This window comes from Meriones unguiculatus, chromosome 5 (genome assembly GCF_030254825.1).
Source record: "Meriones unguiculatus strain TT.TT164.6M chromosome 5, Bangor_MerUng_6.1, whole genome shotgun sequence".
In the NCBI taxonomy this organism is placed as follows: domain Eukaryota; kingdom Metazoa; phylum Chordata; class Mammalia; order Rodentia; family Muridae; genus Meriones; species Meriones unguiculatus.
The window spans coordinates 1,871,237-1,899,183 of NC_083353.1; the positions used below are offsets into that span (position 1 = coordinate 1,871,237).

A 27,947-nucleotide genomic window follows, 5' to 3' on the forward strand; every position below is an offset into this window, starting at 1 on the left:
GCCCGGCGGAAGTGCCCGCCTCTCTAAGCGTGGGTAGGATGGCCGCAGGTCGGTTCCCTGCGCGTCGGCTGCGAGCGTCTTTCCGTCCCCTGCCGCGGGCCGTCCTCGCCAGGGGCATGCACGCCGGGGGCGGTCTCCGAAGGCTCTCCATCGAAGGCAACATCGGTAAGGGCCAGACAGGCTGCGCAGCCTTGGCCTCCGCCGAGTGGGTGACAGGCTGGAAAGCCAGCCCGCCTCGCATCCTGCCCCATTGCGGCCCACCTCACCCCTTCCTGCTGCCGCCGCCACACCTGCTGGTTCTGCTCGTCAGGGCCTTTCTCCCACTGTGCAACGTGGGTTTTGATTCTGGGGACGTTGGGCCTCAGAACCCGCCCACCTACCCACCCTCGGGAACGCAAAAGCCACCAGGCTTCAGATAGCCCCAGAAATCTACTGCTTTACTGGCGGTTTTCATTTGCTAGAAATAGACGCGACAGTGTGCCGTTTGTTTTCCTAAAATAGCGTTACCAGATTTAGCAAAAATAAAAATAAATGTCCAGTTTACATAGAATTTTAGATAATTTTAGCGTGTCACATGCAGCATTTGGGACATACACTTAAAACTGACCCGTTGTTATTTAGGCTCTTTTTCCTTTTTTTTTTTTTTTTTTCTTTTCCTTTTTTTTTTTTTTTTGAGCCAGGGTTTCACTGTGTAGCCTTGGCTGTTCTGGAACAGCTCTGTAGACCAAGCTGGCCTCGAACTCACAGATCTACCTGCCTCCCGAATACTGGGTTTAGAGGTCTGTGCCACTACTTACCTGGCTTAGATTCAATTCTTAACAGATTCAATTTTCACTATTTTGCAGTACCCCCATGTTAATTGCACAACAAATTATTATGGTGGTGTTTGTTTTGAGAAAGGCACTATGTAGCCCGAGCTGGCTTGGAACTTGCTATTTAGCCCAAGCTGGGCCCAAACTCACAGGCATTTGCCTGCCCCATTCAGAAAGTTCTCGCTTTTTAAACTTACAAGTATGTATTACATGCTTTGTTAGAAGTAACCCAGTATCTTAAAACACAAAACAAGATGGAAGCCAATGCTTCATGCTGCTGAAGTCTGAGGGTACTCAGCCCTGCACAGACACTGATCTGGGACAGGGTCAGCTTGGTCTGAAGTCTGAGGGTACTCAGCCCTGCACAGACACTGATCTGGGACAGGGTCAGCTGGTCTGAAGTCTGAGGGTACTCAGCCCTGCACAGACACTGATCTGGGACAGGGTCAGCTGGTCTGAAGTCTGAGGGTACTCAGCCCTGCACAGACACTGATCTGGGACAGGGTCAGCTGGTCTGAAGTCTGAGGGTACTCAGCCCTGCACAGACACTGATCTGGGACAGGGTCAGCTGGTCTGCAGTCTGAGGGTACTCAGCCCTGCACAGACACTGATCTGGGACGGGGTCAGCTGGTCTGCAGTCTGAGGGTACTCAGCCCTGCACAGACACTGATCTGGGATGGGGTCAGCTGGTCTGCACTGCCTAAGACATTCTAGCAGCAAATAGTGTTTCTCATTTTATTCCTGTGGTGAATCACCCTATGAGTGTCCTCCCTGTGCCCTGACAATAGGGCCATGAGCAGAATAAATGAAAATTCTCCACATCAAGGCTGAGAGGTTGAGGATGATTGTCTTCTGACTAGGGTACTCAGCAAATACCTCACTGATGAGGTTTAAGCAAGAACCTGAATAATGTGAGGGAGTGAGCCCTGTGAGTGGCTACGCATTCCAGGCAGAGCAAGCGGAAAGCCTTGGGATCAAATGGGTGTTCAGTGAGTGGGAGGGAGCCCGTTAGGTGAGCTAGAGCGACCAAAGAGGGAGGTGGAGGGAGAGAAGTGTGAAGGATGACCAGGTTCTATAGATCTCAGGTTGGTTTTTTGTTTGTTTTTCTTAACTTATTCTCTCATACATCCTGACTGCAGTTTCCTCTCCTCCCAGTCACTCCCTCCCACCCCATCCACTCCTCCATTTCTCTTCAGAAAAGAGCAGGCTTCCCGTGGATAGCAACCAAACACCATCATGGGTTTTCAACCTGAGACAGAGTGCCATTTAATGGTTTGAGGTGTGGAGGGACAAAGCATCACCTGTCTGGTGTATTGGAAGTGGCAGAGGTTGAATAGAAAGCCATTGCAGTGATAGCAGGGTAAATTGGGCCCAGGTGGAAGTTACATTTTAAGGTAGGGCCAGCGGGACCTGGTGATAGATGGAGTGAGCAGTGTTGGAGGGGTCAGTGATGACCTCAGTCAGTTTTACTTGAACAGCTCGGAAGACTTAGCTTGAATTTTTTGTTTACTTAGTTACTTTATCATGGGGTCTTGTGCATGTTAGCCAAGTGTCCTGCCAGTGAAATCTATCCCCAGCCTTCTTTTTTTTAAGGTATGTGTTTATGTGTAAGTATGTGCACATGAGTGCAGGTTTCCTCAGAGGCTGGGAGAGTTACAGGTGTTTGTGAGCTACTGATATGGGTGCTGGGAACAAAATTCAGGTCTTCTGTAAGAGCAAGAAGCACTCCTAACTGCTAAGCAGTCTCTCCAACCCAAACCATGTGTTTTGTTTTTGTTTTGTCCTCCCCTCCCCACATCTTGCTTTTGTAGTTGAGGCTGGCCTTGAACTACCTGTGTAGTCCAAGCTGACCTTGGACATACATCCTCTGCATCTACCTCCTGGAGTTCTAGAATTAGTTATGCCATAACACACCCTTTCAGATTATTTTCAATAGAGGAGTCTGGGAAGAACAGGTTGTGTTGGTGGTTTCAAGAGTTGGTTTTAAGCATATCTGGTTTCTCTATGGCTATTGGATAGTTAAGTAGAAGTGTTGACTATGCTGTTGGGTATGTGAGTGGAGGACGCCAAGCTAGACATATACATGGTATTTAAAGCCAAAAGACTATATTGAAGGAAAGGACCTTAAGAGAGCAGGAAGATGAGTATGGAGCAGAGGAGACTGAGAAAGGCCACTGGGGTTGGAGAAGAAACAAAGACAGTGAAATCCTGGAAGCCAAGCTAAGATGTTCCAAGGGAGGGAATGGTGAATTGGGTAATAGTGTTTGAGTGAAGATTTGGGTGATCTTGAACAGCTTCAGGAGTAGACGTGAAAGCCTGGTTTTCTTAGACTCAAGGAGAATGGAAGTGAAGAATTATAGGGGTAGTTAAAACAACTGAAATGTTTCCTAGAACATGGTATGGGGTGGTATCTACAATTGGAAGAGGGTTTGAGCATTTTTAGGTTATTTTTCTTTCTATGCAAGATTGAAACACGTTAGTAAGTTGGGTTTAAAAATGGTCTAGTCAAAAGAGGAAATTAGCTGGGCTTGGTGACACACACCTTTAATCCTAGTGCTCAGGAGACAGGGACAGGCTGATCTCTTAGTTTGATGCCATCTTGGTCTACAGAGTAAGTTTAGGACAGCCAGGGCTACACAGAGAAACCCTGTCTCAAAACAAAACAAAAGGAGGGGGATTAGTTACTGGAAAACATCTTTTTCTTTTTTTTATTACATTTATTTACTTTGTGTGTGTGCGTTTGTGTGCCATGACTCCTATGTGGAGGTCAGAGTACCAGCATTTGTCTCTCCATACTTCCTTCTTTGGATGCAAAGCTGCCTTACCCTCCTGATACCATGATTTTCCTGCCATGATGGAGACAAACTGTGAGCTAAAATAAACCCTTCCTTCCTTCAGTTGTTTTGTCAGGTAGTTCACTACAGTAACAAGAAAAATAAGGTAGTGTCAGAATGAAAGGTCTACAGTGGGCAGATGTTGGGAAGCCTCTAGGTATACTAGTTTATCATGTTGGCAGTAGCCAGCTGCCTGAGCTTCTGGAGAGCTAAAGTCAGTATGTGCCATAAACAAATGACTTTCTAAAAAGAGGCAGGCTATGGTAAGTGAGTAAGGAAATGCTTCGTCAAGTGGATGCTTTATCGCATTTACTGCATTAACCATAGTGCTTTGTTTGTAGCCTGTTCTATGCATAAGTAGGTACATTGGAAAGGTCTAGAGTAAATAAACTGGTTTCCATGGCTGTAGTTGAAGGAGGAAAGATGACACGGGCTTGAATGGAGGGAGAAAAAAGTGACGGTTCAAAGGGTAGTCTGGAATTGACTACCAGGACTGCCAGGACTTAGTGACTGCTTAGAGGAAGATGCCCAGGTTTATAGGCTGGACTCTGACTCAGGAAACAGGGTGAAATAAAGGAAGAGAAATTCTGGGGAGGGAAGAGTGATACATTTTGTCTGAGGAATCTAAGACACACAGAGGAGATCCTGAGCTGACCTGACTAGGTACCCGAAGAGCAGAGAGACTGGAGTTGGAACTAAGAGTCCAGGCATGGAGCTGGTGACAGGTTGGGGGAGGTAAATCCTTGGAGGTGATGAAGAGTGACCTGGGAGACTGCATCTGACTTGGATTTAGTCACCAGTTACTTTCATCACCACACACCCAGATGATGTGTTCCATGCTGAGTTACTCATTCGGTGTGGGCTGGCAGAACTTCCTACACATAACTGTTTGCACTTGAGTGCTGTTGAGGCTATTTGCATGCTTGGAACTGGATTGGAGCCACCAGTCCCCTGCTCATCTTTGTGTGGCCCTGCCTTTGTACTCATTGCCAGAATCCTGTCCTGGCACATCCATGTACAGCTTAGTCATTGGTACCCAGGAAAGGGAATGGCTTCTGGGATGATCCTGAAGCCAGGCACGGTGTATGACTGCAGTTGAAAGCTTCCGAACTCGTGTAAAGCCAAACAATGACATACCTAGCTGATGTTTTAGTTTGTTCATCACAAAGGTGTGTCGCTCACTGTCTGCTGAAGTCCACTATTTTGTAACTACAAATCCCAATTAAAGTGTAGGTTGCCATCTGAGATAACTATCAGTGGGTCATCTACGCCCATTCTAATAGTTCACTTTCATAGACCTGTGAGAAGAGACAGTAAATTCCTGTCTGGGGACTTGTGATTGAGGCAGTAGAGGGCTTTGCTGAAGACGTGTTTCTTCTCACTCAGGTGTCTTGTGCAGACCGGCATGTCTTACTTGTATCAAGCTTAAAAAATGAACAAAGAACTGATGGGGAAGAATGGATTTCTAATACCGGATCTTGGATTCTCTTGTCTCTGCGAGTCACCTCGTTTGTATCCCCACATTTCTATTTTTAGGACCTGGCTAGGCACCCGGCATGGGAAAGGAGAAAGGTACAGTCTGTCTTTATAAAGTGAGCCTCCAGCCTGGCTGGTGAGAGAGAAAGAGTGAACAAATAATTACAGCCTAATAGCCTGGTAAGCTGGAGCAGGCAATAATTAACTCTGCCGGGCATGAAGTGGAGCTGGAGAGAGTTCAAGGAGGCTTCAGAGAGAAAGTGGCAGTGGAAGGAAGGATGGGAGGCAGGCGGTGGGAGAGGACAGCACCATCAGTCAGGCCCTTTCTTGCAGAAAGGCTAAGTTTACATCATGTTCTGAACTGTGAGGAATATTTTTGTTTCCTTCTTATAAAAAGTTTCCCATGAAAAGAAAGTAAGAGAAACCAAATAGACAGTATTAAGTTTCTTTAATGCTTACTGACTGATTTACTAAGTTTCCCCAGAATGCTTTTAGGATTAGAACCTTTGCTATCCTGGGCTTAGTCTCAGGGCTGGAGAAGAAGGTCCTGGAGGACAGAGCCCAGCCTGCTTCATTCATGGCTTTAGCTACAGCACCACTTGGTAGGTGCTTCAGAGCCTCTGCTGGCTGAGTGGACATAGCAGCAAATGCAGGCGATGACATAAACACTAAAGTTTCTTGGGAAGAATTTTTTTTAATATGTCAGATGTCATTCATTGACTTTAGTAGAAGCTTTTCAAGTTGAACTTTTTTCTTCAGGTTTCCATCTTATTGAGGAAAAGAAAACGCCAAAAATTTTAATTTCACCTTTACTTCCAGCACTCAGGAGGCAGAGATAGAAGCAGGCAGATTTGAGTTTGCAGCCAATGTGGTCTACAGAGATAGTTTCAGGGCAGCAAGGTTACACAGAGAGATCACCCTATCCCTCCCGTCCACTCCCACCCAAAAAACAAAACAGAAAATGCCCAGAGGTGATAGTGTATTTTAAAAGTTCCCATGAGATGCCAGTACATTAAATTTGGAATAACAGAAAATATAGTATCTGGGGCATTAGTTTAGTTTCTGTCACTGCCCTATTATATAACAAGCATGCAGTTTATAGAGACATTTATGAGAAGAAAAAGCCATGACTTAAAAGATAGGCAGTCACAACAAGACTCCGTCAGGCTGTGGAAAGACTGCCCTAAAGTTAAAAAGCTCACACGCCGAAATAATGCATTTTAAGGAAGTGCTTTCCATAGAACCAAGTTAGAATACACCAACAGCAAGGCTCTAAAGGAAGACTTACTGCAGCCTGACAGGGGGACCCTTTCCCAGAAACACAGCAGTGACAGGGGGATCCAGCTAAGGTGTGCTAAGTCCGAGATTAACAAAACACTTCTCTGAAGGGACATTGGCTGTAGACATTAGCAAGCCTCTGTGGCGGTGGAGAACCAAACCCCAGTGTGAAGCCTCTGGAGATCAGAAGAGGACGTCTGACCTGGAACTGGAGTTGCAGGCTGTTGTGAGCTGTCCAGTGTAGGTGCTAAGACCTGAACTGAGGTCCTCTGGAAGAACAGTAGCTATCGCATCACTGGAAAGTTACACCAGCTCCAGGTTTTATTTGAATACACAGCCTTACATTATTGAAGTGACCGTCCCACGTGTGTGGGTGGTGCCTGGACACAGCTCAAGTCTAATGGCATTTAGTCACTTCTGTGTGGGTATTCAGGAAGTGCTACTTGGTAGTGAATTACCCAGGCCCTTCCATCACTGTTGACTGTCTTTCTGTGCTGATGTCAGCTTTTGATTACTCAGCAAACTTTCTAGAAGCCTTGGAATTGCTGTACAACAGGGTGCCCTGGACATCAGAAATGACTCTTCCAGTAATTGGAGCTGTAGATTTCCCATTGTATTTGTTGGCACAATAGGTTTTGCGTGTTTAGCTGACATGACTTGAATTCTCAGCAGTCTGATGCCCTGAGATGAACTGATACTACCTGACCACAGATATGAAGTTGGTGCTCCCTAACCCGTACAAAGCCTCCATCTTTCACCTGTAAAGATGCAAGCATGTCTAATGATCATTTAGTTCTAATCAGCAAGCACCTGCTTTCATCTTTTTGTTTTACTTCTTCTATTTGTTTTGAGACAGTGTCTGAAGAGACTTTGAAGTTGGGGCTGTCTTGGAGCATATTCTACTCTTGACCTTGCAGTTGCAAAGCTTGTAGTCATGAACCACAATGCCTTGCTTTTTCACATTACTTTAAATAGTTTTCAGGAGTTGGCAGGATGGTTCGTGGTTCAGTGGGTAAAGGCACTTGCCAACCAAACCGAGGATGTGAATTCAGTCCACAGGGATTCATATGGTGTAAGGTAGACACCGCTCCTGCAAGTTTTTTCCTTGTCCTCTGTGTCTTGACTCAGATAAGTGTCATTTTATATGTTTCAATAACTTTTCAGCTTAAACATAAGGGCCATCTTTCAGACTTCCTGAACAGCCTATACTTTAGATATTAGCTACCTAGGCCATATATTCTAAGCTGGAGCCAGTCAGCACAGGCAGGTTTGAAAAACTTTCACCTCAACCAGTTGGTTACTCATCAGTGTAGGAATAGGGAGCTAGCTAGAGAAGTAGCTCACTTAGAGGTGAGGTGCTGGACTTGGAGGAGGGAGGATTAAGCCACTGGCATGGAGCTTCGAGGGAAGGGAAGGCATTTACTCACATCTGTGTGGGCAGAGCAGAGGCAGAGCAAGATGAACACACAAAGCTGGGTGGAGGTGGGACAGAGGAGAGCGTGACTGTGCAAAGCGGTTTGCCCTCCTGTGCTCTCGGAAGAGTGAGGTGCTGTGTGACGAATGCCACGGGTTGATGTGTGGGCTCCTGTGCTGCGACCTGGCGCTCCTGATCGATTGCCCACACTCTTGGTTCCATTCGGGTTCCCCCAACGGGTAGAACTCACTTGAGAAAGACCACTTCTGATAAAGGAGATTGAGGGTTTTGGAGTTTTGTTTTGTTTTTTAAGAGAGGGTCTTATACACAGCCTCGGCTGGCCCACGACTCAGTGTGTACAGCAAGCGGACACAAACTTGAAGAGATCTGCCTGCCTCCACCTCCCAGGTGCTGCTCCGAGCTATGAACCGCCGCGTTCAGACTGCTCTTTGGGGGGAGCTGACAGGAATGTATTGGATGTTTAAGTAGAATGTGAGGCTGGCTTCGGCTTTCTGCCCTAGCGAAGCCCCATCTTCTACCTAGAGAAACAGCTGTCAGGGTAGCTGTCAGGGTAGTGACGAAGTCATATCTAGAACTCGGAAAGGATTAGCTAGCCCAGTTCAGAGATTTCAGAGTCAGCAAAGGCTTCACCCAGGACGGCCGCCTGAGCAGACCCTGGAAGGCTGAGTAGGAGTGGACCAGGTGTGGAGAGGGCATGCTGTAGCAGGTGGGAAAGCAGCGCAGGCACACTGTTAGGAGTCATGGCACGACTGGGGTTGCAAGGAGCTCAGGCCGGTAGGAGAGCTGAGACATGGGAGGGTTGTATGTAGGGCTGGGTCCTGTTCTAGCCAGACTGTGTTTATAGGCTTGATAGTTTGTTTGTTCTGTGTAGCCCTGGCTGTCCTGGAACTCACTCTGTAGACCAGGCCATCCTCCAGCTCAACATAGCCCCCTGCCTCTGCCTCCCAAGTGCTAGGATCAAAGGCAAGTGCTACCACTGCCTGGCTATAGGCTTAAATTTTATCTAAAGGTACCTGCTACCAGCCCCTTGAGTTCAGTTCTCAGGACCCTCATAAAGGAGGAGAGAAGTAACTCTTACAAGTTGTCTTCTGACCTCCACACACCAACCATTGTGCATACAAGTAAATAAAAGTAGTTTTAAAAATTGAGACTAAGCTGGGCGGTGGTGGTGCACATCTTTAGTCTCAGCACTTGGGAGGCCCCTAGAAGCAGGTGGACTGCTCTAAGTTTGAGACCAGCTTGGTCTGCAAAGTGAGTCCAGGACAGCCAAGGCTACATAGAGAAACCGTGTTTTGAAAAACAGAAAACAAAACGTGGAGGCTGGTGAGATGGCTTAGGAAGTAAGCCTATCTGGCCTGATGACCTGAGTTTGATCCCCAGGACCCACATGAAGAGCTCCAACTCCCACAAGTTGTCCACTCATCTCTCCATGCCCTGGCATGCCGCCTCACTCCCCCCCCCCCCGTGATGGATGGAGAGATACACTTTTCTGTTGTTGATGAAACAGAAGGATTTTGGTTTTGAACCAGTGTCTTAATGTATCTAGGCTGACCTCATATTCACAGTGTAGCCCCCACTGTCCTCAACTTCATGAACTTCCTGCCCCAGCAGTTCTGAATGCTGGGATTATAGAGGTGCACCACTCCTGACAGGATTTTAAGCTGTGCCTCAAAGGCACTGCAGCTGCAGTGTGGAAGTTCAGTTGTAGAGAACACAGCTGAAGTCAAAGAGGATAGGGATGCAGAGGATCTGGTCCTGAGCATGGAGGTGCAGACAGAAGAAGGACAACTGAGGAAAAGTTAGAAATACAGGCAGAAGGCCTTGGGTCCTCTGGAGGTCTGCCAGAGAAGGAGGTTCTGACAGCAGAACCTGAAGGCTGAGTCTGAAGGCTGGGTTGGTGATGGTTTATTTGGGGAATGCGCTGACTCTGAGCTTGTGCGTGGGGCACCGAGAAGGTTCTGCTGACCTAGAGCTCAGGACAGGTGGGCTAGATGTAGGTTGGTTCCACCTCCTTGCTATCACCCAAGTCAAGCCACAATTAACTTCTAGTTGTTCTGCCAATTTTAACTTTGGCACATTATTATATAGCTCAAGGAGTGGTCTTTTAAAGTTGAGATGGAGCAGCTGGGTGTAATCCCAGCACTTGGAGAGGCAGAGGCAGGCAGATTTCTGTGAGTGTGAAGCCAGATTGGTCTACAAAGTGAGTCCAGGAGAGCCAAGGCTACACAGAGAAACCCTGTCTCCCCAAAGAATAAAAATAAAAAATAAAGGCTAAGGAGGGGTCAGAGGGCTGGTCAGTAGTAAGAACATTTTATTGCTACTACAGAAAACCCCAGTTCAGTTTCCAGCACCACCACCACCACCGTCATCCGGAATTCATGTCAGGGCCTCTGACACCCTCTTCTGATCTTTGTGAGCGCCAGGCACACAGGTAGCCCACAGACATATGTGCATACAGGCCAGGAGGCTCCTGCATGTAGAAAAAAAGAAAAAGCTGAGAAGGACTCTTGTGCCCCTGCTGAAACCCATTGCTTCTTCCTTACTTCTGCCCAGGGAGGTCAAACCTTTCTGCAGCCTGCACTTCAGTGCCTGTCTGCCTGGCCGTCCCTGTCCACCTCTCCTCTCCTCGCTCCTGGTGCTACATTCCTGCCCACTGCTCCTGGGGCTGCTGCAGGCTCTCCCTTGCCTCTCCCAGGCCTTGGTTCATGCTGCTCCCTGTGTGGGTTATCCTTCACGCACCCCAGCCCGGCCGACTGCTCATCCTTCAGGCTTCCTCGGACAACATTTCTTCAAAGGAGCCTTTCCCAATTCCTGAGCTGCATCTGAGACATTCTGCAATTTTCTTTCTTAGACAGCATGGTTTATCAGTTAGCTTCTTATGTATCATCATCCATGTCCTGAGGATAAAATCCATGCAGTATTTTATTACATCATACTCCAGGGCTTGACGGTCACAGGCACAAGTTAGCCTCCGCGGGTATAATGTTTGTTGAATGATTGAGGCTCATAATGGTTTTTTCCTTGAGCTTTCAGTTTTTACAGTCACAGCCCAAGCTTTAGAGTCACGTCATCTGTCTTACCCACTTTTGAAGGTTCTGTTATATTCTCAGCAGTTACTAATACTCTGCATCTGGAGGTTGGCTCTTTATGATTGCAGCCTGAATCCTAAGACCAGGTCTCCTCCCTGTTGCCCTGTGGTAACTGCTTAGCCGCCCAAGCCATCACCAAGCTGACAGCAAGTCATACGGCTGCCAAGTTTTGAGGCAGAAAAGCTGTCACTTGCTCCCCTGAGATGGGTGCTTGTGGCAGAGGTTAGTGGCTGCCTCTGTCACCTGGGTTCGGGAAACGCCCCAACATGTGCCATTTGCATTGCAGCTGTGGGCAAATCCACCTTTGTGAAGTTACTCACGGAAACTCACCCAGAGTGGCAGGTGGCTGCAGAACCTATAGCAGCATGGCAGAATATCCAAGCGGCTGGCACCCAAAAAGTAAGTTTTCAGCTGTGTGTGTGGCGGGGGGCTAGTTGGCAGGCATGGCGAGCAGTCCAATTGAAATAACGTAATTTGCTCTGAGGAGACGGAGTAGCCCGGCTTGTCTTCTTTCTAAAACATCTTTATTCCAGAAAGCAGGACACAGAGGATATGACTTGTTTGAATATGTTTAGTTTTGATTTTTGTGGCTTCTCTGTGTCTGTGTAAGTGCCTGCCTCCTGTCTGTGGTTTCTCAAGCATGCCCACCATCCAGGCTTTGAAGACGAATGTTGTCATTCCTGCCCTTAAGTATTTATATCGGTATTATTGAAGCTGGCTGGCAGGATTAATAGTCAATGAAGACATCTTAGATGTGGGAAGGGACCTTACTGAGCATCTGGCCATCCTCTGAATCAACGCAAAGACAACAGCTCACATTTTTAAGGCACATACTCTGTGCCAGGCCTCTTCTAGGCTGGACCAGCTCCGCATGTTTCACTCCTAACCTCACAACTGAGCCCCAGTGTCAGGTCTGCTGCTTCTGCCAGGGCCATAGGTTTGGTTCCAAGCCAACCACACAAGTGTGAGTGGGGGAAGATCCGTTTGGACCAGAAGCTCTGAAGGCTGGAAGAGTGTCAGCACGTGCTGCTGTCCTCATGACCTTCTGCAGACACCTGGAACGTGCTGAGTGGCTCAGTCTTGTTTTAGCCACTGGTCCCTGGTCAGCTCTTCCGAGTGTTGAGCCACGTTGAACCCCTATGACTTGGACTTGTTGGTTGGGGTTCTTTTGCCTTGTTAAGCCTTAGCTTCTTGTGTGCTGCAGCAAGCCCTGTGGGCAGCTGAAGCTTCACCTGTGGGCAGCTGAAGCTGAAAGGGCTTACTCTCTCCTCAAACCTACTTTCTTCAAAATACCTCCAGATTTCCTACGGGCTGTTTGCCATTTTGAAGCCATTTTGTGTGACTGATGTGCACAGTGCATTTCTTTTCTACTCAGTGATTGCTCAGAGCCCAGCTGGCCACTCTGCAGTGCTCTGTATGCTAGAACACCTTAGAGTGGCGTTTGGGTGCCAGGGCTAGGTACTCTAATCCAGAGCAGTGCAGCCTGGGTCACCCACATGCTGTGCTGACTGGAGATGTGTTTTCCACTGTCTATCCATATGCTTGTGTGTATGCCTTGTGTATTTGTAAACATTTCCCATTAGAAACAAGTTAGAAACTTTTTCTGACTGTGCCAGAGGCAAGTGGTGACATTTTAAGATATGCTCCAAAACCTTTGGGACTCCACCATTGGACTCCTGGAGCTGAGTTCTCCATTCCTTGGGGCTTTTAACACTGAGCCACCTTTCCAGTCCTCTATTGATTTTTTTTTCTTTTTTTCTTTTTTTGATACAGGATCTTTTGTAGCCTAGGCTATCTTGAACTCTTGGTCTTCCTGCTTTTATTTCCCAAGTGCCAGGATTATGGCCTAGCCCACCACACCCTGCACCACACCTGGCTCTTTTTATGAGGGGTGTGGAAGTTGAACTCAGGTCCTCAGCCTTCCTTTTCTTTTTCTTTCTTTCTTTCTTTCTTTCTTTCTTTCTTTCTTTCTTTTTTTGGGTGGGAATAGGTAAAGATAGTTTAATGTAGATTCAAGTTTAAGGATTAGGAGGTCAGCAGACACTGGTCAGGAGTCAGTTCTCTCCTTCCAGCTAGAGCTCCTTGGGATTAAACCCAGTTGGCAGGCTTGGCAGCAGATTCTTTTACCCACTGAGCCATCTAGGAGACTATGTGTTTTGTTTTTTATGCCTCCAATAGCTCAAGATTTTTAAAAAATCTTAATCCTGTTGCATATGGATTAAAAGTTGTAGCACTAACTTTGGCTCTTTGACTTCCCACCTTATTCTCTTGAGGCAGAGCCTCGTGGAGCGCCCGGAGCCCGGCCGGCCAGGGCCTCTTGCTGCCGCCCCGCAGCGCTGGGACTGCTAGCTTACATGCAGCCATGCCCAACTTTTTACCTGGTGTTGCGCGTCTGGACTCAAGTTCTCATGTTTGCTCCTCAAGCGATTTTCCCCGCTGATCCATCTCAACCTTTTCTTTTTTAATTTTTGTATGTGTAAGAGCGTTTTGTCTGTATGTATGCCTGTGCACCACATCCATGCCTTAGGCCCACAGAGGCCAGAAGAGGGCATTAGATCCTCTAGAACTGAAGTTACTGATGGTTCTGCTCTGCCATGTGGATGCTAGAAATAAAAACCCAGGTCTGCTGACTGCGGAACCATCTCTCCAGCCCCCGTTTTATCTTGTAAGCAAATGGTTGTCTGGTCCCAGCGGTGCTCTTCCTATCTTGTTCCCGAGTAGATCTGTACTGTGATGTTTGTCCTCATTATCTCTTCACACTCCTGTTGCTGTTTTGATGGAAAGCAGCTGATTGCATTTGACTAGTATGACTTAATTCTTACGTGGAACCCTTCACTCAGGCTTTTTTAGACGATAGCAGTCGCCTCTAAATGAAATCATTTAGAAGAGTTTTCCAGTATTCCTGATTGATTCATTTCTGTCTTCCTGCTTGCTTTGGGTACAGATTGCCAAAAAATATTAACTGTGGGAGGGTGGTCACTATTCTTTTCTGCCTTTGAGGAAACTCCCACTAATGTCAGTGTCCTGTCCTCTGTCACTCCTTGCCTAGAGGCTGGGAAAGGGGCCTCCTTCTGGTAATAGTGCTAGGTGCTCACTTCATCAGCAGCAAGTGCTCACTCGTTTTCATAAATCTTCGCACCCTTTTTACACATGAAATAGTTGTGGCTGTTACTTTTCTTTTTAAAGACAGGGTCTCGTATATAGACCAGGCTGGTCTAGAATTTGATATGTAATCCTGGCTGGTTTCAAACTCACATGGATCCTTCTGCCTCAGCCTTCCATGTGTAGGAATTGAAGGTGTGTGCCACCATACCTGGCTTGATCAACTTTTAAGAAGAATATTATATATGTAAAGTTTGAAGTGATTCTTCAGTGCTAAGATGCTGTTGTTTGCAGAAAAGAATTGTTAAGACTTCTAAGGAAAATGGAAATGCATTAGGTTTAGTGTAATAATTATTGAGAATATAGCCCAGGTTCAGATACATGGAGGAAAAATGGGGCTGTAGAGATAGCTTAGGGGTTAAGAGCATTGGCTGCTCTTCCAGAGAACCCAAGTTCAATTCCCAGCACCCACATGGCAACTCAGAGCTGTCTGCATGTCCAGTTCCAGAGTATCTGTCACCCTCACAAAGACATACATGCAGGCAAAACACCAGTGCACATAAAAATAAATAAAAAAAAAATGCATGGGAAAAATTGTTCCCTCTGAATTCTCATTTTTGGGATCTACTCTCTCTGTTAACTGTGAGAGATGAATAGTAACACTTCTGATGTTTTTCTATTCTGTCTTTCCTTATAATTGCCCTTGCATTTTTAATTGGTTTTGCTTTGTAGATTTCAATTCTGCTTTATTCCCCATTTTAAACCTTAGTGTTGTCTTCATTAATTTATTGGAATTAAAGGGGGAAAGTCTTGTATTTAGTGGGCTTTTTTTTTGATACAGTGAAACCATGCCTTTTCTTCTTTTTTCTTTTCTCCTTCCTTTATTTTAAAGTTGTGCTTTTATTATTTTAAATTATGTGTATGTGGGGGTGCAAGTGTACTCATATAAACATAGCCATACATATACACAATTCTAATATATATTTGTATATTCTATGAAATATGTGAAACTATCTTTATATATATAATAAAAGGATATATGTGTATATTCTGTAGCTGAATAGGAACAGAAGTCAATATTTGTGCTGAGAGAGTGATTGCTCAGAATAGGAAAACAACAAAAACATAAATATTTGAACAAGAGTCAAGAGATTGCCTCAATGACAAAATAAGAACAGGCTGTCAAAAACAACAAGATCGGGGGACAACCTTGGGTGTAGGTCTTCACTTCCTTCTTGTTAGAGACAGTCTCTGTCCCCTATGGCAATGGACACCAGGCTAGCTGGCCCAGGAGTTTCCGAGGATTCTCCTGTCTCTGCCTCCCATCTTGCTTTAGGAGCACTGAGATGTTAGGCCTGCTACTGTGCCCAGATTTATGTGGATCCTGGAGATTAAAACTGAGCTCTTTACACTTGTGTGACAGTCATTTACCCTCTGAGCCATTTCCCCAGCCCTTATATTTTATAGCCACTTACCATCTTTTTGTTGGCACATTTGAGCAATGTTTGTATTTTCTGTGAAGATTCTGCTTGTCATTTACTTCCAAAGTTAATGATATTCTTTGCTGGAAACTTTTTTTTCAGTTCTTTATAGCATAAATGACTGAACATTTGTCACACGCTTGTCCTTATATTCTAGCCCTTTATATCTTAATCATCCTTATTGTGAGCTCCTTGAATACAGTCACTGCATCTTTTTTTTTAAGATTTTAAGATTTATTTACTATGTATACAGTATTCAGTATTCTGCCTGCATGTAGGCCTGCATACCGGAAGAGGGCACCAGATCTCATTACAGATGGTTGTGAGCCACCAAGTGGTTGCTGGGAGTTAAAATTCCTCTGGAAGAGCAGCCAGTGCTCTGAACCCCTGAGCCATCTTCTCCAGCCTCAGTTACTGCGTCTTGTTCATCTTTATAGGAGAGGGTTAGGAAGAGGAGGGTAGAGAAAGCCCAGCTGGAGCCGCATTCCCTGTTTACGCTCCAGGTAGTGCCTCATCCACACAGGCTTTCAGCAAGGAAGATACAAGAAAGTAAACCTGGGCCCCTGAGTGTCCACTATTTGTGCCCACCATACATTCAGAATTGGTGAAACTTCAAATTGCATTTTATGATTCCTAGAATAAAGAAGGAACGGGGTTTCATTTGAACAAAGTATGACCCTTTTATGAAACACAGAAGCTTTTTAATTCATTGGTTATTTAAATTCTCAAATATGGAATTGTTTTCTTTCTTATCTGCCTTGAAGCTTGAGAAATACCCACAAATGGAATTTGAAAGTCAACATGGTATTAAAGTGGGATTTGATTCAAAGGAGAATTGTAGGTGACTACTAGTTAACTCATTGCAAACACTCTCAAGTCCAGTATTCTGTGTGTGTGTTGCTTTGCTCTCTCCTGTTCTGTTCTGTTCAGCTCCTTGTCAGATTGTTATCAGCTAAGGTTGCTCAGGCTTCTCCCTGCTTACGTGGTTTAAACTGAGCTGGAGAATCATATCTACTTTCATGTTTCCAATGGAAGTAAGCGTGTGTGGCTATTTTTCACATTGAGTATTGCACCTTCTTGAGGGCAGAAGGTGGGAGTGTACTGTGAAATAATGCACCTTCTAGAAAACTCTTCTGCACTCTCCCACAGGACAGCACTTCCAGAAGCCTTGGAAATTTGCTAGAAATGATGTACCAGGAGCCAGCACGATGGTCCTACACATTTCAGACACTTTCCTTTATGAGCCGTCTGAAACTGCAGCTGGAGCCCATCCCGGGGAGAGCCCTGCAGGCAGAGAGCTCTGTGCGGGTCTTTGAGAGGTCTGTGTACAGTGACAGGTAAGACAGCGAACACTGCCAGCCACAGACATCATGCTCACGTGGGTGTGTTTTCCCTTGTATAGTCCCTGAGCATAGCTCTCTGGTCACTGTAAAGCTGTAATCGAAACAAATGTTTTCTGTGTGTGCGCCTGTGTGTGTGCACTCGTGAAAGTGCAATTGTGTGTGCCGGGGCCTGTCCATATGTGTATGGAGGCCAGGCAGCCTCAGTTGTGTTGTTTTCCTCAGGTGCCATTCTTTTCTTTCTTTCTTTTTCTTTACTTTGCGACAGAGCCTCTAATGCATGTGTGCCTGTCCAAGAAAGCTAAGCTTTCTGACTAGTGGGCCCCAGGGGTCCACCTGTCTCCGCCTCCCCAGCATGGGGGTTTGGGGGTCAAATCTGAGCTGTTGTGCTTGCAGGGCAAGTACTTTAACAACACCAAGAATGTATATTCCTTTTTAAAATAAATATTTGAAGATTTTGCATTTATTTTGTGTCCTTGGGTGTTTTGCCTGCATGTATGTCTGTGTACCACATATGTGCAGTGCCTGTGGAGACCAGAAGAAGGTGGTGGACCCTCTTGAACTGAAGTTATCATTGTTAGCTGGGAACAGATTCCAGGTCCTCTGGAAGAGCAGCCAGTGCTCTTAACCCCCAAGCCATTTCCCAGTGCCCAAAGTATATTCTCTTTAAGATAAAAACTATACAAATTTGTTCAGAGTTAGAATACTGCTGAGTTATCATATGTGTCAAGAAAGCTGATAGCAGCCAGACGTGATGGTGTATGCCTGTAACCCCAGCACTCAGGGAGGCAAAGGCAGGTGGATCTCTGTGAGTTCAAGGCCAGCCTGGTCTACAAATTGAGTGCAACATAGCCACGGCTACACAAAGAAACCCTCTTTCAAAAAACCAAAAAAGGAAAAGAAAAAAGAAAGCGGATCATGCTTTTCATCAGCTGGGTGCAGTGGCTTTTCCACAGTGCCACTGACTTCCATTACACACTGAAGTCCTGGAAGGGCCACTTAGGTGGCTCTCGGGAGCCAAGCAGGCTGGCGATTGTTTATTACCTCTTAGAAAATGAGCAGGTGGAGTTAAAGTTGGTGTTCTTAAAGCAGGGTAAGCAGGGGCTGGAGAGAGGGCTCAGCACGCATTGTTCGTGTAGAAGACCCAGGCTTGATTTCCAGCACCTGCTCACAACCATCAGTAACTCCAGATCCAGGGGATCCAACACCCACTTCTGACCTCTGATTGCACCAGACACACACATGATACATATTTAGACATGCAGGCAAAACATGATGCATACAAACTAAAGCAATAATTAAAGAAAAAAATTATGAGGGTTCAAGACCAGGCATGGTGGCACAGGCCTTTAGTCTCAGCAGGTAGAAGGCAGAGAAGCAGGTTGATCTCTGAGTCTGCTCTACATAGGGAGTTCCAGGTCAGAGAGGAAGGACTACATAATGAGACTCCGTCGCAAAAAGGGGAGGGGGTTATTTGTAAATAACATGGCAGTTCTGACTGCCCTTCAGGGTCACACCAGATATGTGGAAGAGTCAGTGGCGAGCACTCGTTCATTCCAGGGAGGGTTCTCATTAAAAAAGCTGTGTGTCTACCAGGTAGACGGTTGGGCTCCAGGTTTTAGTTCATCTCCACTGCAGCTATGCCTGTATTCTTCACTCCTTTCCTGAGCCACACCTTTCAGGCTAGGAAGTTAGATCACCTGCACTGCTGCCTCTGAGTATGGTGGGTTTGTGAGAATCCTCTCAGAGGAAAATAGGCATGTTTTGTTAGGTATAGGCACTTTGTTTAAAACAGGCTCTCAACTGTAGCTCTAGATGGCCTGGAACTCAGTGTGGACCAGGCTGGCCTCATTCTCATAGGTAAGCCTCCCACCTTTCGAGAATTGGGATTGCCTATGTCCACCGAGCCTGGTAGAAACAGCTGTCAGTTACCAGGTGGGGCAAGCAGGACCATGGTGCTGCACGCCCGTAATCCCAGCACGTGGGAAGCAGAGGCAGGAGGATCTCAGAGTTTGATGCCAGCCTGGTGTACCTGTTTAGTTCCAGGACAGCAAAAGCTACACAGAAACTGTGTCTCAATAAGGGAGTAGGTGCCATTGCATCCTTGAAGCTGCTTTTCACTAAAGGGACACATCCTCAGGCATGAAGGATAACCTGTTATACATTCCAATCTCAAGAGTGTTTAGACTTCCATTCCTTTACAGATGTACTCCAGGAACTGGGTATGACTCAGTGGTCCATTTTATGCCCAGGGCATGAGTTCAAGCCTCAGTGCCAAAGGAGGGAAATCTCATTTATTTGTTTGCTCAGTGTAGGTTTATTGCCTGTCTTCTTTACTCAAGCACCAGGCTTCGTCCTAGGGCAACACCAGAGAAGACAACCTTAGTTCCTGTTCCCATGAGAATGCTACTTCACCAAGAACTACATACATGCCCACAGTGTGTGATGCGTCCCAGAGGACAGTGACCACAGGGGAGAAGGAAGAAGTTTCCTGGTTAATGAACAAAAACCCCAGTGTGGCTGTACAGCAGAGCTCTGGATTGCTGGGTCTTTTGGCCTTGTTCTACCTGCAGCTCCTCACCCTCGTTAGATTTAGCACCCTCCCCCTCCTCTGCTCATCACCACCAGCTATGGAGAAATGGGAAGTGCCACTTCAGGAGAGGCCAAGGCCCCTTTTATAGGCTTGGTCATTTTTATTTGCAAGATACAACTAATTGTCTATGGAGAAGCTGACAACACTTTTCAAAACTTGGGTTACAAAAATCACCTTCAGTGAGCTGTAGCTAAAACGTTATAGTCTGGGCAGGTTCACTTTGGAGCTTGCAAATTAGCTTCTTCGTGTCCTAGGAAAAGCAATTACAATGGCTTAGAACTGTTGGCTACTGAGTGGCAGTCATCCGCTGAACACTTTGCAAGTGTGATATACAGTCATCTCTGCCATGGGTGGAGAGTCAGGTAGCTTTCCAAGGGAACATGGCTTGTGGAAGCTGCAACTGGGATCACACTGCAGAGTCACTTTGAAAGCCACTCTCTTAAGAGTGACATTCACAGCTTTGCAGTTTGCACTTCCCTGAGCCATTCACACAAGGATTTTGAATTTCATTTTCTCAGAAGTGGCCAGTTGCCTTAGAAACTGGAGATGTTGCAGATGTAAATTGTGTTTTGTATCAAGCTTTAAAAGCAGAATTGACCCTTTTGAAGCCATGCTTTCTCCAGCTCCGATTTCTCAATTTACCAGATCCTCCTTTTGTTGTGGAAGTAAGCAAAGAGGGAAGTTAGTTTGATTTTCAACATTAGCTTTCTTTCATCTGATTGGAAGCTCAGCAGTGGAATCTAGGCTCCTATGTGCTGGAAGGGAAGGAGGCTGCGCTTTTGGTCCTCCTACCAGAGTCAGCTCCAGAGCTGACACCACAAGAAGGCTCCCCTGCTTCTCAGCTATAAGGCAGGGTGGCTCAGCAGCTGGAGACTCAGCAGCCCTCACTCTGGAATGCAGTGTGCACGAGAGGCTCTCCCTGCATTCACTTAGGTTTTCTTTGGAGCCTTGCTGTAGGAATGAGGAAGTCTCAAAGGCTCAGGTTTCCAAGCACACGCTGTATGTCTTAGCTAGTTTCCCTTTCTAGAGTCCCTTTCCTCACAGTGGGTTGCTCCATGTGTGCACTGGAGCTTGGTCCTACGTCAGGTGCTATTTGAGCAGGATGGGAGCTGTGGACTGAGGATTCCGGTTTCTAGGGCTGGAAGGATAGTGCAGCAGTTAAGGGCATTGGCTTCTCTTCTAGAGGAGCCCAGCTGCAGTCCCACCACATCGAATGGCCCCAAGAACCCAGTGCCCTCCTCTTCTGGCCTCCACAAGTACCACGTGCGTGTACACAGACCCACACAGGGACATAAACACACATAAATAATAAAAAAATTTCAAACTTTTTACTGGCTATCATGTACCCTAACCTTATCTTCCCATCCCCTTGTTTTCGCCCTTTTCCCTTGCAGCCCTCCCCAAAAAAAATTTAAAAACACACAAACAAAAATAAAAGCATAGAAAACATCCCATCGTGTTGTAGTGTGTCACAGTGTGTCCCACAGGACACCCCTCTGTCTACACGTCTTCACTTGGAAATGTTCGTTTCAGTGAGCCGTTGGTCTGGTTCAGGCCTCTGGCTTCTGTGACATCATCAGTGTTAGACCTTCACTGGGACTCGTCCGGCTGATGGTGTCACCTTCTCACTTGCCCCAGCAGTTCACAGATGATGTAGATTTGGGGGTGGGCCAACTCAAAGCCCTGGGTCTGCGTCTGGTGCTAGCTGAGCTGGTCAGCCTGCGGGCCCTCTAGCCCTACCCCTAGGCCGCCCAGTGCTGCCGTTGGCAGGAGGCAGGGCCAGCTCTCCCCCTCTCATGCCCTCACCCGCACCCCTAGCTGTTCCTCTGTGCTAATTCAAGTGTGGGGTTCCATTCTCCGAAGTCTGCAACCCATAGGGGTTGACTGGGCCAGCTCTCCCATTCTCACATCCTCAGGGCTGGCTCACGAATGCCTTTGCCATCAGGGCCAGCTCCACTGTGCTGCCCAGGCAAGGTGCAGGGCCCACCTCTGCACTACAGGAGAGGTTAAGGGGTCAGGGGAAATTTTATTTATTTATTTGTATTTTATATACATTGGTGTTTTGTCTGCGTTACGTGTGTGTGAGGGTGTCAGATCCTCTGGAACAGGAGTTACAGACAGTTGTGAGTTGCCATGTGGGGGTGGGAGGTGAACCCAAAAGAATGGTCAGTGCTCTTAACCTGAAAAAAAATCTTTTTAATCAGATTATTTTTAAGGGCTGTTAGGAGCTAGAATGGTTAAGTGGTTTAGGTAAACACAAAAAACAAGCCAGTTACTGATTTTCTACTTTTCTCCCTCTCACTTCCCATTCTCCCTCAACCCCAACCTCCCACTCAACATTTCCAACCAGGTATATCTTTGCAAAGAATCTCTTTGAAAATGGCTCCCTCAGTGACATAGAGTGGCACATCTATCAAGACTGGCATTCCTTTCTCCTGCAGGAGTTTGCAGACCGACTTCTGTTACATGGCTTCATCTATCTCCGGGCTTCTCCCCAGGTAACTCTGAACCTAAAACCCGAGATGCTAGAACTCGTGAAACAATGAAAGCCAGGTGGTGGCACAAGCTTAATTCCAAGAAACAAACTATGCATTGTCGTTACGGCTCCAGTTTTGCAGTCAGACACTTAGACCTGCACCACCTGTCTTAATGATTACTTCCTGTGTATGTCATCTGAGGCTTCTGACTAGAATTCGGGGAAGGAAGGAATGTTCCCTCCTCTCATCCGAAATTAGAGCCTACACTTCAGTCTGTAAGAAGGCCCCCAGGCAGGCAGGCTGCAGAAGTGCACTCTCTTCTCATTCTGTAACCTGAACTTTGCAGCCAGCGTGGCCCGTGGGATAATGTCATGACAGGAGACCTTTGGAGACAGCATTGACCCGTGGCTCCAGCTGACTGGTAGTGACCTTGGCTGGACCCTGGAAAGCTTCCACTGAAGAGATTTTTGTAAAGTGGATCTCTTGAAAGACTTGTGGGGCGGGATTCCAAGTCAAGGCAAAGCAGTTTCTGAGAGATACTACTGTCAGCTTTTGATACTCCACCGGTGTGGTCAATGCCACGAATGCCTATTGTTGCCGAGAGCAAGCCAGCCGTCTGCGGCTGGGCTGGGCTTGTGGATGGAAGGGAGCCTGGGGCACACTGAGCAGAGTCGGAGGACAGGTAGCTCCTGTCCTATCACACTGCAGGCCTCCGAGGAGAGGACTAGAAGGGAGGGCAGCCAGGAGAGAGGCTGGGTTTGTGTGGTCTGGATTTTCTTTTTTTTCTTTTTTAAAAAGTTTTTTTGAGACATCGTCTCAATATAGCTATGGCTGTTCTAGAACTCAGTATGTAGACTAGACTTGTCTCAGATTCACAGATATCCACCTGTCTCTGCCTCCCAGATGCTAGGATTAAAGATGTGCCTCGCCACACCTGGCTTCATTTCTTTTCTCTAATAAGACATTTCCTCCTCCTCTTCCTCTGTGTGTGTGTGTGTGCGTGCGCATGCGTATGCGTATGCAAATACACACATGCCACAGTGCCCGTGTGGTAGTCAGAGGACAACTTGGCTTCACTTCTGTCCTTCCACCTTTGCATGAATGTCAGGGATGGAACTCAAGTCACACGTCCTGGTTGGCAAATGCCATTGCCTGCTGAGCTGTCTTTCGAGCCCCATCAGGACGTCTTGGTACAGGGAATACCTGGGTTATGCAAAAGTTAGATCATAGTGGAAAGTAAGAGATTCTAGATGAAGTTTCAGGTTCAAATCAAATTGAATTAGATACTTGAAAGGCATAAGGGCAGAGACACACCTTCTATGAAGTGATGTTGCTAGCTGAGGCACGCTGACTGCTTTCAGTGGCCTTTGTTGCTGAGGAGGAATAGAAGAGGCACATTGTGCTGGTGGCGGCTTTACAGGTAGAAATAGTTTCTGAGGGGAAGAGAGGAGCCTGTTCCCACAGAGGATGTCAGGACATAGCTGAGGTGGGGTTCCCGGGGCGGGGGAGGGTGTGCTCTCCAGCTGTGAGGTGCTGTGGAGCAGGTCAGAGTGCAGACGTAGGTGGACTTAGAGGAGGTGGTAGATCTCCCATGGGAGTCATAAGGTGGCTGCTGAGAAATGGAGTCCTGAAGGCTGAGCCTGGGAGAAGGAAGGGTGCTGACCTAACCTATTCCGAAAGAGAGAACCACAGCATGCTCATTAGGGCCAGGGCAACATTGCTAGGAGGAGCAGAGGAGCCAGGGAGTTGATTCCTTCCAGGGAGTAAGGCAGGGCCGCCTGGCCTCTCGACTCTGAGGGGTGGAGGTTGGACCCAGACCCTGGGAGCCAAGTCTCTGAGCAAGCCCCCCTTATCTTCCTTTTTAATGCCCTTTGAGAGGCTGTTACGAAGTGGCAGAGTAGTCGTAGTCATAGTGATTGTCACCAGGGACTGGTTTGTCCCTTGGGAGAGACTAACTGACTAGTATTTCTTCTCATGTGATGAGACTTGAAGAATTGCTACAACTTAACATCAGAATAAAAAAAAAAGGATAATTTATTTAGGATTAGTTTGAGATTTTAGTGCACAACACAGATTCCGGCAAATATTGGCTTTAGAGTCTATGAAGAGAGCTTCAGGATCCTGTCTACCTGTCCTCCCCTAAATTCAAGGAAGCTGGCAAACACAATAATAATTGAAAGAAAAATGACCAGTCGTGTGTCCCCTCTATCCTTTGGAGTCAAGAAGAGAGAGCCTGGCTGTGTGCCTCAGGATGCCTATCCCTCTCTGGGACAGTGAAGTGGGCACGGTGCGTGGGGGCTACAGAAGAGCAAATGCCCCCTGAGCTTGAGGCTGGAGCAGAGCCTTCGACAGTCACAGCCTTACAGGCCAGGGGAAGCGTGGCCATGGGGTCCCTTCCTGGCCACTTCTACCTGTGCAATCTTTCCCCTTCAAATTCTGGTGTGTGTTCCCTGGGAACTGAAATGAAGTGGGACCAGGATAAAACTGTTTCATGGGATCCTTTTAAAATAATTTGGTATAACCATGACCGTAAAGTAAGAAATATACCAAATATTTAAAACAGGACTTTGCCTAGACTTTAGAGGGAAGAAAAGTTTGCTCAATTTAGCAAATTAATAATAAAAAGGGAAATGCTAACTGATTTTAAAATTAAAAGATCCAGGCTGGCATCTGGTTATCCGAAGTCAGTGTATGAATAATTATAAGTAGCTTTTACAAGAATTGTTCTCTCCTTTTGTGTATTTGAAAATATGGTTTTACTGTATTTTTTTCAAATATTCATTTATTCCAATTCAGAAAATAATTTTCTCTCCTAGGAAAAAATTAAGTAAGGTAGCTGAAGCTGCTTGCAGTTGGAATGTAGCGTGGTTAGCCTGAGGAGGCAGTGGGCAGCATGTAGGAGGAGGAGGAGGAGGTCATGCCTCTTGCCCTGTTGACCCTGATGCTTAGAGTTGAGTCCTACAGATAGGCTGGCGCAGAGAGACCGCCCTGTTACAGGCGCTGTTCATACTAGTAAGCACTGGGGATGACAGAGTGCTCTTTAGCGGGGCTGGTTGAATGTACTCTGCTCTAAAACAGAGTGAGAAACATCCTCTGTATTGGTTGGTTTTTGTCGTTGCTGCCTTTTAGTGACAGGGTCTCCCTCTGCAGCCTAGCTGTCCTGGAACTCACTAGCAGCATTCATGTTTCAGCCGCCCAGTGCTAGCTTTGTAGAGTGAAGCATGCTAAGGCATGCTGTGAAGTGAGAGAATGAAAGCTGGTACAGAGCATGCTGTGGAGTCTCAGCTCTACATTCCCAGAGGGTGGGGTGGATGTGTGTGCCTGCGCTGCTGCTGAGATAATCGCAGTGGTTGTTAGTGCCCAGAGTTCACTAGCTGAGCATGCTGGAAAAGGTGGACCTACAACTACCGCAAAAATAAAATAAAACCAGGCTCGGGGGCCCAGGGAAGGTGCTAAAGAAAATTTGTTAGCATAGTTTCCTTAAGGGAAAGGTCAGTGGGTTAATCTACCCGTACTTTCAGGACAGTTGACATTGAATAATGAAATGTTTGGCCAGGCAGAGAGAGGAACAAGGGCAAACAAACATTTGGAACAGAGGTTTTCAGGTGTGAAGGAGTTTGGCCTGTCCCACAGGAAGGAGGCCAAATGTGGCTGAAGCACTGAGCAAGGGAGGAGCTAAGGAAGTTGAAGACAGGTACCACCCTCGTGGTGGCCTTATGTGCTAGATGAAGAAAGAGACACAGTTCTCAGGCAGAGAACTTGAGATCTGCAGGTGGAAGCAAAGGGAAAGGAAGGAGAGCTGTGTCGGCCCAAGTTTCATTTTCTTTTGTGTCATCCCTGACTTATGCAGATGTCTTAGTCTGCTCCACAGTGAGTGCTGGGTCTGGTATAAAAGAGGTTTCATTGCTTACCGCTGTATAAGTAGAATGGTCCTCACAAGCCAAGCACAGTGTTCATGCGTATAATCCCAGCACCTGGACAGCGGAGGCAAGTTCACAGCTCCTTAAGTCTGTGGTTATGCTTGTAGCTGGTAAAGAGCCAATAGAGCAAAGCAGGGCACAAGTGCCATAGAAGGCTGGAGTGAGAGACAGACTGGAAGGGGAGAATGGCTTTTGCCAGAGGCTTAGCTAATGTGCCTTACTTCAGAGCAGCCTCGCCGCTGCCTGTGGGTGGGCGGAGGACAGAAAAGGGGCAGCCCGCTGAAGCTGCGGCACTCTGTGTGGCAGCTGACCGACTCAGCCCGAACTTTCTCCATGCACTTCTTCACCTCCAGGAGACAGAGGCAGATCCCAGTGTGCCTGGCTCGGTGGATGCTGTTTGCCGTTAACCAGCTTAGTCTACTCCAGGAAAGAGCAGTCTGAGCCAGAGGTGGACAAAATGGGACCAGTGCTCTGAGTAAGGGGACAAGTCATGGGTTGTGTGCCCAAAGAGGACTGACAGGCATTATGTGGGTTGCTTGGCCCTGTAAGACTGCAGTGTAATAGCGGGGGGATTGTCTTTTAGGTTTGTTGGGAAAGACTGTGCCAAAGGGCCAGAGAAGAAGAGAAGGGCATTGAGCTGGCTTATCTCAGACAGCTGCATGGCCAGCACGAAGACTGGTTCATTAACAAGACCACCAAGTAAGTACGTGACAGCCTGAGGCCACCGCCTCCACGCTGAGCCCAACCTTAGCTCACAGCCTGGCACTGCAAGGAAGCAGGTGGATGTGCCTAGCATCCGTCAGCTAGGAAATGGCATATGGAATGGAATCCAGGCATTCCAAGGGGCGTCTGTTACAGTCTTTCCCTCCTTTCCTTCCTTCCTTTTTCTTTTTGTTTTTTCAAGACAGGGTTTCTCTGTGTAGCCTTGGCTGTCCTGAACTCACTTTGTAGACCAGGCTGGCCTTGAACACTCAGAGATCTGCTTGCCTGCCTCTGCTTCCCAGAGGGCTGGGATTGCAGACATGCACCACTGCGCCAGGCTCCTTCCTTCCTTTTTTCCCCTGAATTATAGCTCGTGATGAATGTTTGTCATAACTGGCTCAGGATGGAGGCCTGAAAGTTTTTTAGAAAAAAATGTCCATTTTAATTGACATTTTTAGTTTGTTCCTGTCCTCTGTCAGGCTCAGTATGCTCACTTTAGAAGTTTTGAGTGCTGACTTCAGTAAAAATTTCAAGACTAGAGGGAAGTCTCAGCTTTCCACTTTGCAGGCACTTTTATTGAGATTTCGGTCTTGTGGGTTTTGTTTAAGTTACTGTCAACAGGTGTAGTTATCAGACTGTGGATAGTTAGTGCGCGGATAGATGACATTCCCCCAGCGTTTCTCTTGCTGCTCCAGGCTCCACTCTGAAGTTCTGCGGCATGTGCCAGTGCTGGTGCTGGACGTCACTGAAGACTTCTCTGAAAATGCAGCCAAACAAGAAGAGCTCATGGGACAGGTGGGCAGAACCTTGGCTTTTCCAAGTGCTTTCCAGTGCTATGCTTCATCTTCCTGGTCCCTGTATCAGGCCTTTTGCTTTGTACTTCAAATTGCATTTCACACTCTCAAGCCCTGGGATCACAGGCAAGATACAAATAAAATCCCAGCTCTAAGTGCGGATCAGAAGTGTCAGCCTCTTCGAATGTGCTGGCCAGCTGACTTCCTCCTGTGAGGTGTTCTAAAGGAAAGGAGGGACATCTCCTCGCCTCATAAATGCTCATGGGACCTGAGACACACACTGTGGTGGGGAGTGCTGAACTGGTGCGGTGTAACGTTAGGTCTTCTTTCCTGCAGGTAAACAGCTTTATGAGGAACCTGTAGCAATAATTAGGCATCTGGACCGTCATCTGGGCTCTGACCTTCTCAAGCTAGCAGATGTTGGCTTTTTGTCTGCTGGCTGTGCACATCCCCGTGGCCACTCAAGCGTTCCCACACTTGGTGTGTGCTGACTCTGTACTGCCGTTGTCTTTTCTCTCTTTTTTTTTTTTTTTAATCTTTTTAATAATCTCAAGCACTTTGAAAATAAAGCTGGCTTAAGTTTGCTATTTTTCTAATCTAGTTGTTCATTTATT

The 27,947-nt window shown here is 46.9% G+C and overlaps 1 protein-coding gene across 3 annotated transcripts; it reads left to right on the top strand.

Moving 5' to 3' along the window:
* Positions 1–27,929, top strand: Dguok (deoxyguanosine kinase). Of its 3 annotated transcripts, none has more exons than XM_060383465.1 (7): positions 1–165; positions 11,211–11,323; positions 16,657–16,844; positions 21,791–21,938; positions 26,421–26,536; positions 27,215–27,334; positions 27,670–27,929. In XM_060383465.1, exons 1-7 carry the CDS (start codon positions 39–41, stop codon positions 27,671–27,673), a joined length of 816 nt encoding a protein of 271 aa, XP_060239448.1. In that variant the 5' UTR covers positions 1–38; the 3' UTR covers positions 27,674–27,929. The 3 variants fall into 3 exon arrangements, with proteins under 3 accessions (XP_060239448.1, XP_021497385.1, XP_060239449.1); XM_021641710.2 differs by having other exon boundaries at positions 3–165; positions 27,235–27,334; XM_060383466.1 differs by lacking the exon at positions 11,211–11,323 and having other exon boundaries at positions 33–165; positions 27,235–27,334.
* The last annotated feature ends 18 nt before the right edge of the window (positions 27,930–27,947 follow it).

Bases quoted from the DNA above. Each gene is read 5' to 3' on its own strand.
- Dguok (XM_021641710.2), top strand. From the start codon at position 39: ATGGCCGCAGGTCGGTTCCCTGCGCGTCGGCTGCGAGCGTCTTTCCGT. The intron at 16,845-21,790 runs GTAAGACAGCGA...ATTTCCAACCAG, and splicing joins AGGTCTGTGTACAGTGACAG to GTATATCTTTGCAAAGAATC. The intron at 27,335-27,669 runs GTGGGCAGAACC...TCTTTCCTGCAG, and splicing joins AAGAAGAGCTCATGGGACAG to GTAAACAGCTTTATGAGGAA.